Source organism: Sylvia atricapilla, chromosome 10, assembly GCF_009819655.1.
Source record: "Sylvia atricapilla isolate bSylAtr1 chromosome 10, bSylAtr1.pri, whole genome shotgun sequence".
Taxonomy (NCBI): Eukaryota; Metazoa; Chordata; class Aves; order Passeriformes; family Sylviidae; genus Sylvia; species Sylvia atricapilla.
In genome coordinates this window covers 16,458,268-16,475,164 of record NC_089149.1, presented here as the reverse complement: position 1 = coordinate 16,475,164, position 16,897 = coordinate 16,458,268, and the positions used below count along the sequence as shown (strand labels likewise).

Sequence of the window (16,897 nt, the reverse complement as noted above, 5' to 3'; positions counted from 1 at the left end):
GCCTCCTCCCGCGCTGGCGCCCCATTTGCTCCGCTCCGTGCCGCTCTCACGGCGCCTTCGCTCATTGGGTGCCGTGGCCGCTGAGTCCCGCCTGCCGGGCCCTCGCGCCCTCCGGCTGCGGCGGCCCGCGCTGAGGAGCCGCGGCCCGGAGCGGCCGTCCGTGCTCCCGTGTCCCGGTGGGGGCCGCGGGGGCGGGAGGGAGGCAGCGCTACACTCGCTGGTTCAAAACTGCCAGTGACTTTCCAAGTTACCCTAAGGGTTTGATTTCAAAACCAGCAAGAAAGGGGGAGAGGGGGGTGGCTGGGCGCTCAGCAGCTCCGGCGGGAAGAAATGTGGTGGCGGCGTCATATCGGCCCCACGTATCCTGCAGGAGGGTCTGGGTTGGAAGGGTCCCAGAAGGACCAGCGAATCCGACTTTTCAGTGAATAGTCCGTAGAGGGCTGGAACCCTCACATGGGCAGGATGCTAAGTCAGCAGTCCCCTCTGGGTAATGACCACACGGACCAAACACAGAGCAAGATGCTCAAGAATCAGCTCTTTGTCATCACTTAACAGGGTTGTGGCTTGGGTTGGAAGGCTTTGGTTCCTGCCAGTGTCAGTCCCTGCTGTGAGCCTGACTCTGTGTCCTTTGATTCTGTTGCAGATGGTGGCTCTCTATAAGCGTGGTGTGGCGACTAGAGTGTGATCATGGCAGCTAAGGCTTGCAGCCCCTCTGCAGGGGCCCTTCTGTCTTCATCAGCAGGTTCAGTCCTTACTCAGTTGAATGACTCTGATACGCTAAGTAGATCCTTCCCCTGGGGCAACAAAAGCAGGAAAAGTCGTCTCTCTGGGCTCTGTCAGCTTGGAGCATCACTGCCTGGTGAGCACATTGTTTTGGGACTGAGTTCCCATGAAGCTTTCAGGCAGGTTCAGATCTTCCTCTTCCCCTTCCTCAAACTCAGAGGTAACAGCAATAAGTATCTGCCAAGATTCATTTGTTCAGTAAACACCTGAGCCATGGATTACTGCAGGCTGGGTGAGCTTATAGGGAAAACATTTCTGGATAGGTGCTCACAGAACCTTTGAAATTTGTACTACAATCACTTGGCACTTCGTAGCCTAAAACATTAGTGTGGACACAGGTATTTCAGTGTCACATACTGTGAACAGTTAATTAAGGGGCTTCCAACTAATGCAGTTTTTTAATAAGGGCTTGAGCACTTACTACAATTATTTAATGATGGTTCTATTTTTAATTTGAGAGATTTCAAAACATTTTAAAAATTGCTAAGTAAAAAATAAAAGTTAACTAGTCTGGGTAAAACTTACGAACGTTGGCAAGTTGTACAGGTTAAGTTTATGTGTTCCAGATTCAGAAAGAGAAATCTATTAGAATAGTTTCTGTTTTCTTTAGTTTCACTGATTTTATTTTCTTGTAGTTTCTTTAAAAATCTAGAAGCATGTCTTTTGGGATTGCTTGATATTTGCTTCAGCTTACAGGTTTTTCTTTTCTTTAATTCATTCCTCTGATACTCCTGTAGCAGACTGTTACAGCAACGTTGCTGACCTTTATCTTTTCACAGGGGAGAAGTGGAGCTCTTACTGTTTGTCTTCTCTGACAGCTCGTAACATTTGTAGCAGCAAAACTGGTAACTCATGGGCTCAGTGGGATCCTGCATCCCTCTCTGCTTCCATTGAAAGTTCAGCTTCTTGCTCCTTTCTACACACCCCAGCTGTGGAGGAATCCAGCCAGCCCCTCCCAGCTGCTGCACGCAACCCAAACCAAGCCATCTTCACCGTGGATGCCAGCACAACAGAGGTATTGCAGCAGAATCTGCAGCACTTATCTCCCCAAACTGGTACAGGTTGTGTGATAGCAGGCTAAAATGACAGTTTTTTCTCTTGTGTATCTGCAGGTAATCAGAGAGCCATTAAAAAAAAAAAATATATATATATGGTAATCAAGGCATTTTGTAGTCTGCTCCAGCTCAGTCTTCTGATGGCTGAGTCTTCTAAAGTCTGATGACTTTATTTCCACTGCAGGTTGTAGCTAGTACAATAGCAGGAGCAAGGATATATTGAGTCTTTTTTCAAACAGGCCAGGGAGGATGTGGTCTCCCCATTCCTGGAATTGTTCTAGGCCAGGTTGGATAAGGCTTGGAGCAACATGGGCTAGTGGAAGGTGTCTCTGGCTATAGCAGGGAGGTGGAAGGTCTTTAAGGTCCTGTCCCACCCAAACCATTCTGTGATTCAATGGTTCTATAAGAATGCAGCTGTGAAGTGATGTGAGGGAAGAAAGGAAGAGCAGAATGTGCTTCAGGCCTTCTCTCTGTAAAATACCAACCCTGAAATGTGTTTGTGGTGGCACAAGATTTCTTTATCTGCCTCAGTAAACAGTTCATCTGCATTGTGAAGGAAAGAATTTCTGTGTTCTTGTCCTGAGAGGAATCTAAAGTTGGGTCCTGAAAACTTTAGAGAACTGTGCCATTTTTCAGCTTGAACTGACAGTTTGGGGTTGCCCACTTTAAAGACTCTATGAGTCATGACTTGCTCTCTTGCACTAGCTCTAGTGTGCCAGTGACTGCTGTGACCATTGCACACCTTTGAGTCTGGATGCAATTTTGTAGCTTTGCTTGCAAATAGAACTTATTAGTTTTGCCTCCATGGCTGTCATTGTTTACAGTTAAAGGAAAGCAGGAAACTTAAAATGAAAGCAATGTGTCAAAACCTCTTAACCAAAAAGGTGTGTGGGCGAGGGATGTCCTAGAATAAGAATCTATAATGAATTCAGAATTGTAAAGAACCATTTTATTTTCCACCAAGAGAAAGGGATATTATAAGATATTAAAGCAACAACCTGAGGAGATGATGAGCTCTTAAAAAAAAAGTATAGCTTTTATTCTTTAGGTTTCGTTTTTTTCCTGTTCTGTTCTAGATCCTAGTGGCCAATGACCGTGCTTGCAAGTTGCTTGGGTGCAGTAGTCAGGAACTCATTGGACAAAAGCTGTCCCACTTGATATCCAAATCTGGTCAAGAGGCATGGGAAGCAGTGGGTGAGGAGTACCTAGAAACTTCTGAATGTTCACCTGTGCTTTCAGGAACTATGGTATGTGAAATGTTCAAAGAAATATTCTCCATCACATAAAGTGGTTTTATAGGCTTTGGTTTGGGATTTTATTTTTTTTACATTGTCTAAATAATTTCCTGATATATTTAACTCCGTGGGCATTTGGCAATTATGTAATTTGCAGGACTGTTTGGTTTAAAAGTTTGCAGATGTGGGAATTCAAAGGGCAAAAGATGATTTAAGGGGACACCCATGAGAACCTTGCAGCTGTCAAGACATGTAGTCACTGTGACTTGACCAAATCAGAATTTAAAGGACAACAGATTTTTTTAAAATTGCTTAACATGGAAAAAAGTCTGTTGTGGAAAATTTCCCAATTGTCTGGTCCTTAAAAATATATTTTAAATTATCTTAATTTGGATTATGCATATTGTAAAGGTTGAAGCCATGGAAATACTGTGAAATGGCTGTGCCAAAACACCATAGTTAGTGCAGAAGAGAAATTGGGATTATTTATATGAGAACTGCATGAGAAAATCTCCATATTATTTTCTTTTGCTGCTGTTGTGAGTTGTCACTAGAGAATCCTTGGAAAATGAGCTCATATTCTTTCTGGTGTGTTATTTTTGAACTGAAGTCTTCAGTATCTCAGAGCCTTACCTTCCTGAATCCTTAGCTGGATATGGGCTAGGGGCAAAGATCTAAGTTTGATTCAGTGAAACCTGAGATTAAAATTAAATGTCTGACAGGGGCACTCATTCTAAGCTGTTCCAAATACTTTATAGGAGTCCTTGTGTAAGTCATAAACCCATTCTGTCATGGTCATATAAAAATCATAAAAGGCTTGGGATGAGCCTTGCAGGTTATAAGAAATAAACATTTTCTGATCTGAGAAAAATCTCCTCCCATAAGAAATTAAACTGCTGTTTTTGCAGCTGAAAGTAGGGACTGTGTTACTAATGGGGAGTGTTCATTAGCACCATGGGACATCCCTTAAATAAGACATCTCTGAGAGGCACTTCACACTGAATACAAGGTGTTAGAGTGGTACATTTATTGTTCTGAAGTCCTTATGCCTTTTGACTTCCTGAGGCAGGGAGAGATGATACAAAAGTAACAAGATTTTGTTTATTATTTTCGGACACTTTAATTTCTGTATTAAAACTGTTTGTTCCTGTTAAAATACTAGTAAGTAGTCAAGAAATGGTGTTTTTCTACTAATGATAGGGGGGTATCGTGGCTCAGTGTCTTACCCCTGTTTGAAATTCGTTCTGAGTAACCACAGTCTTAGTAAGTCATGTCTCCATTTCTGGATCTGGTGGGAAGGTGGATGTTATTGGCCACCTCAAGGAGAAGATCCCAGTCTCAGTCTGGCTGAGGCAAATAAGAAGCAAGGACACCCAGCGTTGTGTGGTTGTGCTGGAACCAGTGGAAAGAATTTCAGCTTGTGTTTCCTTCACGGTTGACGTAAGTGTTTTCCTAACAATCAAACATTTTGCAATTTGTCAGAGTTTGTGTGTGAGTGGAAGGTGTCTGAAAGGCAGCAGGCACAGGCTGCTGTTTGTGAACATGGAGTGTGTCCATGGCAGGGCCTGAAACCAGGGCTGTGCATGCAGGACCTGTGCATGGATCTCTGGTGTGCCTCACCTTGATGTGTTTGACAACCCACACAGAAATACACTCTCTCTCCTCAGGGGACATCTCCTTGAACAGGGTTGGGTTGGTTTGGCAGGGGGTTGATACTTTGGGGTATGGGTGCCCTTGTGAAGGGATCTTGTGGCTGAGGAACAGTTCTGTGAGGAGTGCTGTTCACCTCTGCCTCTCTTCTGGGGCAAAGGGCAGGCTCCCTGCACAGTGACATGGGAATATTGTTTTATGCTGTGTCTGCTTTCACTGAGTGAGTTGTGTCCACCAAAGGACTGCAGAAAGAAATTTCCTGCCATTGCTTAGATAACTGCAGAAACCATTGCCAAAGCATTGAGTGGACTGTGGCTAAAATGTTAAAATTTTAACAATCCTGTAAATTTTCCTCCCCAGGGAAAAATTACATCATGTGATCTCCTTTATGCCCATCTCCATGGCTACCCAACATTGGAAGCAGTAGTTGGACTCCACATAAAGGACCTGATTCCTTCTATGCAGATCCCTCCTCTAGGCAAAAAAATCCCAAAGGTATAGTATGAGCACCAACCTCGTTCTTCCATAGCCTTTCTATTTGGAGTATGTGCCGTTTCCCCTCCTTACATAACAGAAGAAAGCCTTTTCAGAGAGAAGCCTGATTCCCCTGAAAAAGGGTGGGCTGCCCTTTTTTGGAGCTGCTATCTGAAGAGCTCCTAATTAGGGGTGAGACCATGCCCTGACCTCTCACTGGAATCTGTCCTGGTGAAAGCCAGTTTTCTCCAATGCTAGCTTTGTAAGACACTGTGCTCTCTCTGTAAGCTCTTTAAGATTCCTCTCAATTCTTTAGCCTATTTCATTCAGGTCTGTCTGAGGAGTGAAGGAATACCCAGGTCTTGCAAGTGCCAAGAAACTGGGCAGATAGGGAGTTGAAGGAGTCCTTCTTGGGAATGCCTAATTTATTGAAAAGCTGCAGCATAGACTGGTCTTCATCTTCAGGCTATTTATTTAGTAGTTCAACACTAGATTCCAAATCCTTAAAAAACCAGATGTTGTTCATTTTGATATTCACAAGATTGCTTCTTTTTCTTTTCCTGCTCCTTCTCCCTGGGAATTCCTGTGTAATTTTATATGAACAGTGCAATAAACCCAAACCATTTGGTTAGTTAAGAGATTTTCTGAGTGACTTTTGTTTGGTTGGGGTTTTTTTGCTTTAATTTAGAGCCTGAGGATCCAGCGAGCTGCAGGCCGATCCAGAGAGGGTACCATGTTTCCCCTCAGTTTAAAGCTGGAAGTCAGCCAGCTGGAGGAGCAGCAAGCAGCAGTGCAGAAAGATAAGATTCCACAGACAGAAGGCTCTCTCCCGGACTATCAGTACTCTGCTACAGTTGTGGTTTTCTCCACCATCAGTGGTCTTATCACTGTCCAGTCAGATGGAGTCATCTGTGGCATCACGGATAGTTTTGCTTTAATGCTCTTTGGCTATGAGAAAAAAGATCTCTTGGGAAAGGTAAGATAAGTTCATATCCTCCCAGAAGACTGATACATGAGGTAGGATAGCCACTGGAATTGTGGATCTGTTTTACACTCCTTGCCATCACAAAATTCCTGTGTTCCACACGTTCAGTGAGTGAGGGGTGGGATGACAAACTCCTGTGCTGGAATTGCTGAGACTTGCAGTGCTGAGGAGCTGCTTTGGATTTCAAGTAGCCCAAGGTTCTGTGTTCTCCATTGTGTGGGTCACTTTTGCCTGGCTTGAGAATCAGGTTCACAGACATGGATTGTCAGCATTTGCCCCCATCCTGTGAGAGCTGGCTTAGCTTTATGAGGTTTCATTCTTTGTTTTAGAACATTACATTCCTGATCCCTGGTTTCTATAACAACATGGAAAGAAGCAGTGGCTGTTCCTTGCCTTTGCCTCCTCTGGATGATTCCAAAGGGACAGAAGGTAAGTGCCTTTTTGGAGGTGTCAGTGCCTGCCATGTGTCTGGCTGCTGTAACCAAGGGGAAACGAGCAGAGACAAGAGGTTCACCCACAAATATGAGAACATTCTTCATAAAAGCAATGCCCCTCTATGCAGTTTTTAAATCTGGTTTCCGCTATAACCTCAGGTAAAAAGAATTGTTCACCTAAGATTGAGCTTCTCTCTTCGTTGCCAGGAAGATAAAACTGAATATCCAATTTGGAAATTACAGTGAGAAGAGAGAATGCTTTGTACTTAACAAGCACTCCCTCCCTCCCTCCCCTGCTAGGACCCTTTGGTATTTTAAAATGTGTAAAATATAGCTTCTGTGACTGTATTGCAGTGGAGCTGTAGCTACTTAGGATTAATATTTTAAGGGAAAAATCTAACATTCTGAATTGGCTTGTGCTGCTGGCTAATAGTCAATGTTATGGTTGCTGTATTTCAATCAAGGAGGCATCACATATTCCTCTGATGCAGTTTGCATCAGAAATTATCAAAGTTTTACTTCTCTGAACACAGCACAAATAAACAGAAGCAAAGAAGCCTCATGTTTCCATATCTGTCTTTTTTGGCTAGCTCTGCCCAACACAGAGAACACCAGCAAGTTCATGCTTTCATCCATATCACATTTTAGGCTGGTTTTGTCTCCTTTTTTCCCCCTATTTTCTTTTACTCTTTGCTTAGAAATGCACATCTGTGCTGAAACCAATGCACCCCACTGGGACAAAAAAGAGTCAGACAGTGTACAATTTCTTAGGTAATTATTTGATTAAATGATGCTCCTAATCTAGGAGTCGTTCAGTTCTTCAGTGAGGAGGCATTTTTGGCACTCAGCCATTACTAATTAAAGGATTGTTCTAGATTCAAATCTAGATTTGGTCACTCATTACCTTTTTCTGCAGCAATAATACTTGGTTTACTTCATCTTCCAAACTCATGTTTTTCTTCTGATCTGTTTTCACTGGGGAAGGAAAGAACTTCATCTCTTCTTCTTTCAAACATCTTTAGACTCTTTTTAATCTTACAGCTTCAGTGAGTTACATAAATCCAGTCCAAACCTTTTCATTATATGGGTTTTGAATGGGCTATGTATGTGTGGTTTGAGCCTATCTTTTCTAATCCTGCTACTATATGATCATTTTAATTTCAGTCTCTTTACATTATTGGCACTTTTAGGCCTCTGAACTTCAGTTCAAGTAGCTAACACATAATACCAATATCTGCCCAAGAGCTTTCCTAGAAAAGCAAATTTTGGCAGCCCTAAAACATGTAGATTCCTGCGTGTGCTGATTTCTCAAAGTAGAGTGGAATGCTTGTATTTTGACTGCTTTGCCTCAGTCAAGCCTTTTATACTCAATTCCTTAAGGAAAAGACAGACCAAGGCAGTTCCAAGTTTATTTTTAATCACTGTAGCCTCTGAAGCCTAAACATAAAAGTTTAAATTGGTGTGGGTTTGTTTCCTGTTTGGTACAGGGAGCAGCTTCTCGGCTGCATCTTTAGCACACCTTCTGTCAAGAAGTGAAGAGCAGAAATTGGAGCAACAACACGAAGATGACAAATTAATACATGATGAGAAGAAACAAAAGAATGGGACCAGTTTCTTTTCTCCTCCCTCACCTCCTGAAGCAGCATCCACCCCCACTAACAGGTAAGCATTTCATAGACTGCATATTCACTTGGGAAAATGAAGAGCTGTGATAGCCATCACCAGCAAAAGCTGATTTTTTCACCTGCTTGATGTCTGTGGGAAGGTGTAGCAAGGGCCTTCCATGCTTTGCTGTCTTTAGAATCTGAGAGCTGTTTGCAAGACAGGCTGAGCTGTCCCTGCCGTAGATGTTTATTTATATCTGCACACCCTGCAATTGTAAAGTTACAGAAATTCCAGCTCCAAAGGGGTCTAAATGTTTCAACCAGACTAAGGAAGGTAATTAGGCTCTATCTTCACTAATCATAAATAGTGGATGTTTGTCTCCTTCTAGCTGGTGTTGCACTGAAGTCAGGTTACCTGGAGGGAATTCTAAGTGTAAATTCTAATTCTAATTCCTTCTGGTGCTTGGCATAAGTGTCAGGTCATCCATTAAAACAGGGTGCTGTGTTATTGAAGTCCAGGCATTTTTTCTTGTACATTTCCAGGTCATTTTCCTGTTACAACATTAGAAATTCTGTAGAAGTACATATCTGATGCTCATGGCCTACTTTAAGTCAAATTTTAAGCCTTCCACATTAACAATTCTAGCCTTCAGTAAGTATTTACTCTCCATTTTAAGGTATAAGCTATTACAGCACAACTCTTGCTGCATTTTAAAGTGGCTGACAGTGTAATTTTTGTGCTTTCCTGGTTTACATCTCTCGTATCATACTTGTAAGTAAGGACTGTAAGTGCTCTGCTTCACTGTTTTTCTAGGCTGCATTTTTATTAATAGAAATGTTTGCAGAATACCTTGTGCCATGGGCTTCAGTAAGCCCTGATGGAGGGAGACATCCATCTCCTGTTGGAAAAACAAGGCAACTTCTGTTTTCAGGACTGGAAGCATCCTGCTGACATGCTAAGGCCTGAACAGCAGCTCTAAGCACCAATTGACTTATAAGATCAATCTTGAACATGATGCTATTAATACCATCAAGGTTCTTTAGTGGAAAATAGATGATCAAAACATTTATATTAGTTGTTCTTAATGCCAAACCTGCTGTTGGAGACTTGTTTGCATAACCTTTTATAAGATATATTAAGAAATTGTCCCAACAGATATCCCTAGAGACTTGACACAAGGCACAGTATAGAACAGTGGAAAACTTCAGGATCAAATAATTCTCAAAAGATGCTCTCTGCAAGGCTCTCTCTCACATCATCTGACTCAGAACAGTGGGATTTAGGTCAGAAGTTGGAGATTGCAGAGAGAAGCAGTCATAGTGCAGTATCTCCTGCAGTAACTGTTGCCTGTTTGTTCCAGACTAGAAGACAATCTAAATGCATCATCCTGTGACCAAGTGAAGCTGTCCTCTGGTGTCACTTGTAACTCACCTGGAACACCAACAGTGGATGAGCCATGGCCTGGGACAGCACTGAACTGCAGACAAGACTTTCAAGTCCACATGGTTCCAGGGCAGGTGTCAAAAACAAACTCAGTGCATGATGCAAAACATTCCAGCCTCGAGCATATTGTTGTTGACAACTGCCTGCTAAATGATCCTTCCACCTTCTTTGCACATGAAAAAAATTCTGTCTGTGATGTTTACTCAGGAAATGAAACAGGCTGCAGTGCTTCTGCCCCAGGAGCTGCCACAACCTCTGAAGATGTGAAAGAATCTGAACTGAGCTGTATTTGCTCTGGTCTTGAGGTACTGGGACTGAATACTGCTGTCAAGGGGAACTCAGATGATCCTTTAGCTCTTGTAGGAGGATGCTGCTCTGATACAGTGGACTCCAAAATACTATTTGAGACAAACTTTGGTGCCTTTTCCACTCATCAACGCAAGCAGCTGCTGAGTGGTGTTGCCACAGAAGCTGATTCTGGATGGCTGGCCTCCAGAAGGCATTTACAAAACTCCGAGGCATTTCCTGAGAAACCTGAAACCCTTGCAGAAACTATGGGGATCAGCTCCAACAGAAATCCCCTGAGAAGCAAAGGTAGGCCTGAAGAACACTCTCAGTTCCTCAGGCAGCAAAATATGGAGATCAAAGTAACATCAACCCCAGTGAAACAAGAAGGCAGGCTAAGTCCAGCAGCTCCTTTGACCTGGAACATTCTGGAAGGCAGCTACACTGGGAATTGCTGTCACAGAGATGGTTCACAATTCAGTAAGTGACACCTTGTCCCCTTCCCAAACTCTAATTGTTTTGCAGAATGCATACAGTTCTGGTTAGAAGCTCAGAGTGGAGAGGAAGGAAGAAGCATCGAGGAGAAAAAAATGGTATCTAAGTCTACACAGAGGGTATTAGAAAAGGAGGTGGCATAAAATAGAAAGTTGGTAAGAAATTAATCCCCACTGAAAAGTCAGAAATACTCTCAAAACACAATTAAAAAGTGTGAACCTGGTAACTTTTTCTGAACAGAAAATACAAATTCCACTGTAAAACTGTAAATTGCACTAAAATTGTATAATGGAATCAGTTTCATTCACTCCTTCAGCTGCATTCAGTGGCTTGTTGAATAAAATCCCTGTTTTTATTCACAGTGGAAATTAATAATCACAATTGGACACTCATAAGACTCTGCTGGAGGTGGGAACTCTGCAGGTGTTCCTGCAGTGCTGGAACTGGTGTCAACCAGTGGTGACAACTGCTGGTGTCAACCCCTCTGATGATTCTTTACTGAGCAGGGGTTCCCTAAATTCTGAACTTTTTGTCAAGAGCTCTCAGAATTATGTCCTAAAACATCTCCAATCTTGTTCTACACTAAACTTACATTCCACCATTTTAATTTCCTCACTGTTCCAACAGGCATACTCTTCGAGGTGAAATGTGCAGAACTGCAGGATCCTACTGTACTTTTCTGTGTCTGGGTGGTGAAAGACATTTCACAGAGCCAAAAGGAAGCTGTAGCAAAGACTCAGCAATTGCTTGCCAGCCTAGCAAACTCTTCCCAGTCTGCTGCTGATCTTTCTACTAGAAGTCTTGGAGAAGTAAGAAATCCTACCTTTGAATATTGAGCATTTCTCTCCTTATTTGACTGTTAAGCTGAAGGTAAAGTCAAGAAGTTTTTCAAATTAATGACATGAGTTGGTGGCGTGGATGTTGCTGTTTTTTTGTTTGTTTTTTTTTTGTTTTGTTTTGTTTTGTTTGTTGTTTTTTTTTTTTTTTTTGTTTTGGTTTGGTTTGGTTTGGTTTTTTTTTTTTTTTTCCCTACTTCTTTATATATTAAAACAAAATATATGTCTGGTCATTTTTTGCTGCCATTGTAACCTATATATCTGTACTTAGGCCATCAGATCAGCTTCACTTTTTGACAATTCCCAAAGAGCTGAAGATCTTGAAGGATTAAGAGCATGTGAGGGAGAATATGCAAAAAATTACAGAACTCTCAACCTTATTGGCAAAGGCTCTTTTGGCTTTGTCTGGAGTGCCAGGAGCAAGAAAGATCACCAGGAGGTGAAGTATTTCTTGTAGCTTTATTGCAATAATAAATCAGGATGAAAACTGAAAGGCTAGAGCATCCATATTCTGTTAACATTACACTGTCAAAAGTGTCTCTTTGGTAGTTTGGGGTCTTGCTTTGTTTAAACAGAAATCTGTGATGAAAACAGGATAGCCAAACATTTGCATTGATGTTGTGTGTAAATGTTACCTGAGACAACAGGTGCAGAATGAATTAATGAACTAATGAATGCAGATAACTGAACCTGTTGAAAGAAGTAGACATTAATCTTAACAGAATTATAGGCTTTAGTCTTCTGTTACTAAAGAGAATGGCAAACCTCAAAATCTTTATTGTGCCATGACTCAAGAATGGGGAGTAGACATGTTGAGATTATGGCACCTCCTCTTTTTCAGGAGCAGTGTCTTGGGTGCTGAGAGGGCAAGTTCAGGTGTTTCTCTTGCACGGATGTTATGTGCTCATTTCTCTCCATGGCACCCATGTGCTGTAACTGGTTGATTAGAGAGCTGGCTTGTCAAAGCCTTTGCAATTCAGAGCAGCAATAAATATATTCCATTTATCTGTATCATTTGGCTTCTAGGACTAAATTAATTAAAATACATTTAAATATATTATCAGCTATTCACACTAAATAGCTGATAATATATTTAAATCCATGCCTCTAGTAATGTGAGGCACTAACAGATTTCCTGGAAATTAACTTACCTGGCACTCAAAGCCATGCTTTGGCAGGTGATGCTGAATGCTGTTGTCTGCCTAGGTTGTTGTAAAGTTCATCTGGAAGGAGAGGGTGCTGGAGGACTGCTGGGTAGATGATCCTGACCTGGGGAGGGTCACTCAAGAAATTGCAATCCTGCAGAAGCTGCAACACCCCAGTATCATAAAGGTACAGTGGCTTGGGATTGCAGTTTGCACTGCATCAGGTGATTTGTTTGCATACTGGTGTTTCTCCTCAGGAGTCAGGTGTCCTGTACTGCATCTTTTCAGGAAAGAAAGTAACCTGTTTATCCTGCTTTGTTTTGGAGGGTATGTCACAGCATAGTGTTCCTTGCTTCCACACTTTTACCCTAAACTGATCTGAAGATGTGATTCTTAACAGAAAAAAAAGCTATTTCAAGATAAGATGCATATCTTGGAATTGTGATGTCACATCTGATCACGTACAAGTTCAGGAAATAATCTGGACACATCCTGTTTCACACTCTCTGTTTTGAGGTTATTGGTTTTGGGCTGTTTTGTTGTTTGGGGTTTTTTTCCTTCAGAAAGAAAATTCATCTTGGATTTACTTCTGCTCCCACTTTTAGTGTTGTACTCTTTTCAAGAAACATTTGTGCTCAGTGAAATGAGATTTTAAAGATTATAACACACACCAATTAAATCTCCAAGAGGAGAGCAGTGTTTGTTAAAAAAAAGGCACTTTTTGAGGATGAAGCACATGATTAAACAAGTCTTTTATTTATAGGTGCTGGATATATTTGAAAATGAGTGCTTCTTCCAACTGGTGATGGAGAAGCATGGATCTGGTCTGGACCTCTTTACATTTATTGATAACCAGCCCAACTTGGATGAGCCATTAGCAAGTTACATATTCAGACAGGTGAGAGCAGAATTGCTACATGCAGGTGAGAATTGGTTTAATGTAAGAACCAGGATTCTGTTTCATTTAATACTGGCTAATCAACTGGCAGATTGGAGTTGTCCTCAATGCTTGCAGAACCTTTCCTCACTTTTCTGTAGGACATTTCTGAGTGAAATGCTATCTGCAGAAACCTTGTTAAGGTTGACTTAGAAACAACAGAGGAGCCTTTCCAGGAGCTTACAGCCTGTGAGGGTTTCCCCTGGAGCCATGGCCCCTCAGCTGTTACCAGTACAGCACACTGCCCCTGTCACCCACACACCATTCATGCAGCAGTCACATTTCCTCTGAGGGAGGAGGGAGACTCACAGAAGCTGCCCCAAGCTTACAAAAAGCCAGGTTTTCATTTACTTCAGTGCTTAGCTTAGTTGGTTACAGGAGTAAAGGGCTCTGCTGTTAAAATCAAGAAATTATCTTGGATTTTAACGGCGGCATAATGCAAAGTAACTCAGGAGCTTGCCTGAGGGCTGAATTACCCTTTGTTTAGTGAGTTAACCACAGCAGCAGTCCCCATGTAATTTCCCCTCACGAGTTTTGGAATAAATTCCTTGCTCTAGGGTATGCAGGGATTGCTGTGCACATGGTAACCTCGCCTCACACCCTGTTGTGCCCACGCTGCCCTCAGCTGGGGTGCTGATGGAAGATGGAAGCCAAAGATGTCTCTTCAGCCTTGGCATGGATCAGCCCTTTCCTTAACCCAGCCTAGGGTTTGTAAGGCTGAACTGTTCCCTCAGATCTGCACTGCATTTCTCTGCAGAGGCAGATTTGCATTATAAATAGAAACTTTTCTCCCTCAGCCATCTGCTTTTCTTGGTAAAAAACATTGTAGGAGTCAGGATCGTCTCCAAGGTGATATTATTGCCATATTATCCTTAATTATAGCATTAAAGCATGAATCGTGCAGGAAAAAAGAATGGAGTGACTATGTTATTTATACCAAACTTGGCTCTTAAATGCTTTGTCATCCTGCAGCATGGAAGGCACACAGTAATATCCTTCTGGAGAAACAAAAGGACCCTCCAAATGAAGCTGGGATAAAAATAGAGTAGCTTGCAGGATTGTAGCAGTGAGCTCCAATGTTCACAATCACATCCTGACTGCAGCATCCCCTCCTCCTGCACATCTGTGAGATGAAAGCAGCAAAAGCTCTTTAAAGTGTCTCTTCCAAGAGCACTGCAGCAATGATGACAGGCAGGCCTGAGGCCATTTCCAGTTACCATAATTAGGATGTATATCTTGTTCAGGTAGTGTCAAAACAAGCCACAATGTGACTCTCTGAAAGCTGTGATGCCACATCAATTATCCAGGGACTCAATGTAGTAACACCTAGTTCTTTCTGTCTCTTCCAGCTTGTGTCAGCTGTTGGGTATCTCCACTGTAGGAACATCCTTCACAGAGATATCAAGGATGAAAATATTGTCATTGCTGAAGATTTCACAATTAAATTAGTGGACTTTGGTTCGGCTGCCTACCTGGAACCCGGGAAATTATTTTATACCTTCTGTGGGACCATTGAGTACTGCTCACCAGAAGTGCTCTCTGGCAAACCGTATGTCACCCTCTGAAAAGTCATTTTTGTGCCATCACACCAAAAAAAACCCATGTGGGCAGGGCTGCAACAGAGGAGCCAAGCTGCTGTGCCATTGGAACGCTGTTAGAACAGGAACTGCAGTGAGATTTAAGGCACTGCAGTGGCAGAAATCACTGTGAAGGTTTGAGTGCATACAAAGTAGGGCACTACAGAATTCTAGTGACAGAAATCAAGTTGTAAAAGCTTGAATATGTACAGTTATTTCTAAACCTGTTGTCAGGCTTCCTTTAGCAAAAGCTGCTCTTTCAGAGAGGTGGAGTAAGCAAGTATTGCTGTCGATAGCACCTTTTCCTTGCCTGTCTGTGCTTTGTGTCCTCCCACTCTCATCCTCTCTGTTCTCTTTTCTACATGCTTCCCTCTATTTGAATTTTTGCAGTTTGATCCTTGTGCATCTCCCCAGTGATTTCTGTACTCCTTGGGACTCAAGGATTCTTCTCTTGCTGCTGTTTTGGATGTGCTACCTAAATCTTGGCTCTTTCCCCTCTTCTTTCCCTTTCCAAGTGCTCTGCACCTGGCATCTGGTGCTCTCAGAGCTGCTCCACAAGGAAGCCTCTCCACCACAGGGGTGGCACTGCTGTAACTGTACCTGCCTGGATGGATCTTGCTCCTGCTGTTTCCATGGGTCCTTCAGGCTGCTCCTCCAAAAGGAGTGGGGGGAGAAACAATGCAAGGAGGAGAGGAAATTCCTGCTGGGGATGAGATGAAAGGTGAAGCAAGCGGCTCTGCCTTGGGAGTTCCTCTTTTTACTGTGTGAATGAACTGGCATGTTTTCTCAGATGGAATTGAGATAGTTAATAGTTACTTCCAAATAATGTTTGTTGTGAAATGGCTGGGAAGATGTGTTTGCTCTTCCACTTAATATTTACTTGACAGTTTTGGCTGATGATGAAGAAGTTGGAGGGGTAAGTTCTTGTCACTAGCTTACGTATGTGGAAGTCTGAGTGCATATTACACATATTCATCAACAGAAACTGGTTGGCTGTTCTGTGGATGGCTTTATTTCCTGGAGAAGGATAATGCAGACTCCTCAAACACATGAGAACCTTCTCAGAATTCTGACCAACTTCCTATGTTAAAATAAAAATTGGAAAAAAGGGTTGTCAACACCCTTTTTTTGGGGTTTTTTTTATCTCTGCACAGGTACCATGGTCCCGAGTTGGAGATGTGGTCGCTTGGCATCACTCTTTACACCCTGGTGCTTGGGGAGAATCCCTTTTGTGAGCTGGAGGAGGCCTTGGCAGCTGTCCTGAGTCCTCCTCGCCCTGTGTCAGAAGGTGAGCTCTTAGCATTTGCTTTGCAAAAGGAGCAGATCTCTTGGGAAAGTATAAACAGTGGTTTTTCACCCGAAATCAAGGGGAAGACTGAAAAAACGCTCCCTAATGCCTTCCATGATGATTTGGAAAGCTGCTCAGTGCAGCAGAGTTTGGGGGATTTGTCATTCTTTGAACACAGACCCTATCTCTCATTCCCAACCTGCCTAAAATCCAGCCTGAGCCATCCCCTGCTGTCTCTGCCCAGGTCTCATGGATCTCATGGCCGGGCTCCTGCACCCCGTTCCAGAGCAGCGCATGACTCTTGCCATGCTGGCAGAGGATCCTTGGCTGCGACAGCCTGTGAACCTGGCAGATTATACCTGGGAAGAGCTCTTTGCCTCTGCTGAGCCAGCTCAGACCTTGGCCTAAAGGCTTCTTCAGCTAGGGATGACTTAGAACAGTCTGAGCTCTGTTAGCAGGATAGATCCCATGGGAAATTTACCTGCTGATACTCACATATACTCAGTTTATCACTGTTCTTACCCACAACATGTTTCAAAGATGTGATGCAAAGATTTTAATGTTGCTTAAACTGTTTTTAACTTGGAAAATATTTTTATTGCCTGGTTTTACTTTTTATATGTAGTTTATATATCTTTCTGAAAAGATAATGAATAAATGAATGATAACA

At 42.6% G+C, this 16,897-nt stretch overlaps 1 protein-coding gene across 3 annotated transcripts; it reads left to right on the top strand.

Annotated features, from left to right (window-relative positions):
• The first annotated feature begins 419 nt into the window (after positions 1 to 419).
• Positions 420 to 16,897, top strand: PASK (PAS domain containing serine/threonine kinase). Of its 3 annotated transcripts, none has more exons than XM_066326082.1 (16): positions 527 to 859; positions 1,602 to 1,798; positions 2,915 to 3,085; positions 4,373 to 4,513; positions 5,084 to 5,218; positions 5,886 to 6,173; positions 6,512 to 6,611; positions 8,104 to 8,278; positions 9,582 to 10,429; positions 11,072 to 11,253; positions 11,552 to 11,719; positions 12,487 to 12,612; positions 13,189 to 13,323; positions 14,712 to 14,911; positions 16,094 to 16,227; positions 16,472 to 16,897. In XM_066326082.1, exons 1-16 carry the CDS (start codon positions 688 to 690, stop codon positions 16,633 to 16,635), a joined length of 3,336 nt encoding a protein of 1,111 aa, XP_066182179.1. In that variant the 5' UTR covers positions 527 to 687; the 3' UTR covers positions 16,636 to 16,897. The 3 variants fall into 3 exon arrangements, 2 of the variants coding, with proteins under 2 accessions (XP_066182179.1, XP_066182178.1); XM_066326081.1 differs by having other exon boundaries at positions 1,563 to 1,798; XR_010744374.1 differs by lacking the exon at positions 16,472 to 16,897 and having other exon boundaries at positions 420 to 859; positions 1,563 to 1,798; positions 14,712 to 15,660; positions 16,094 to 16,181.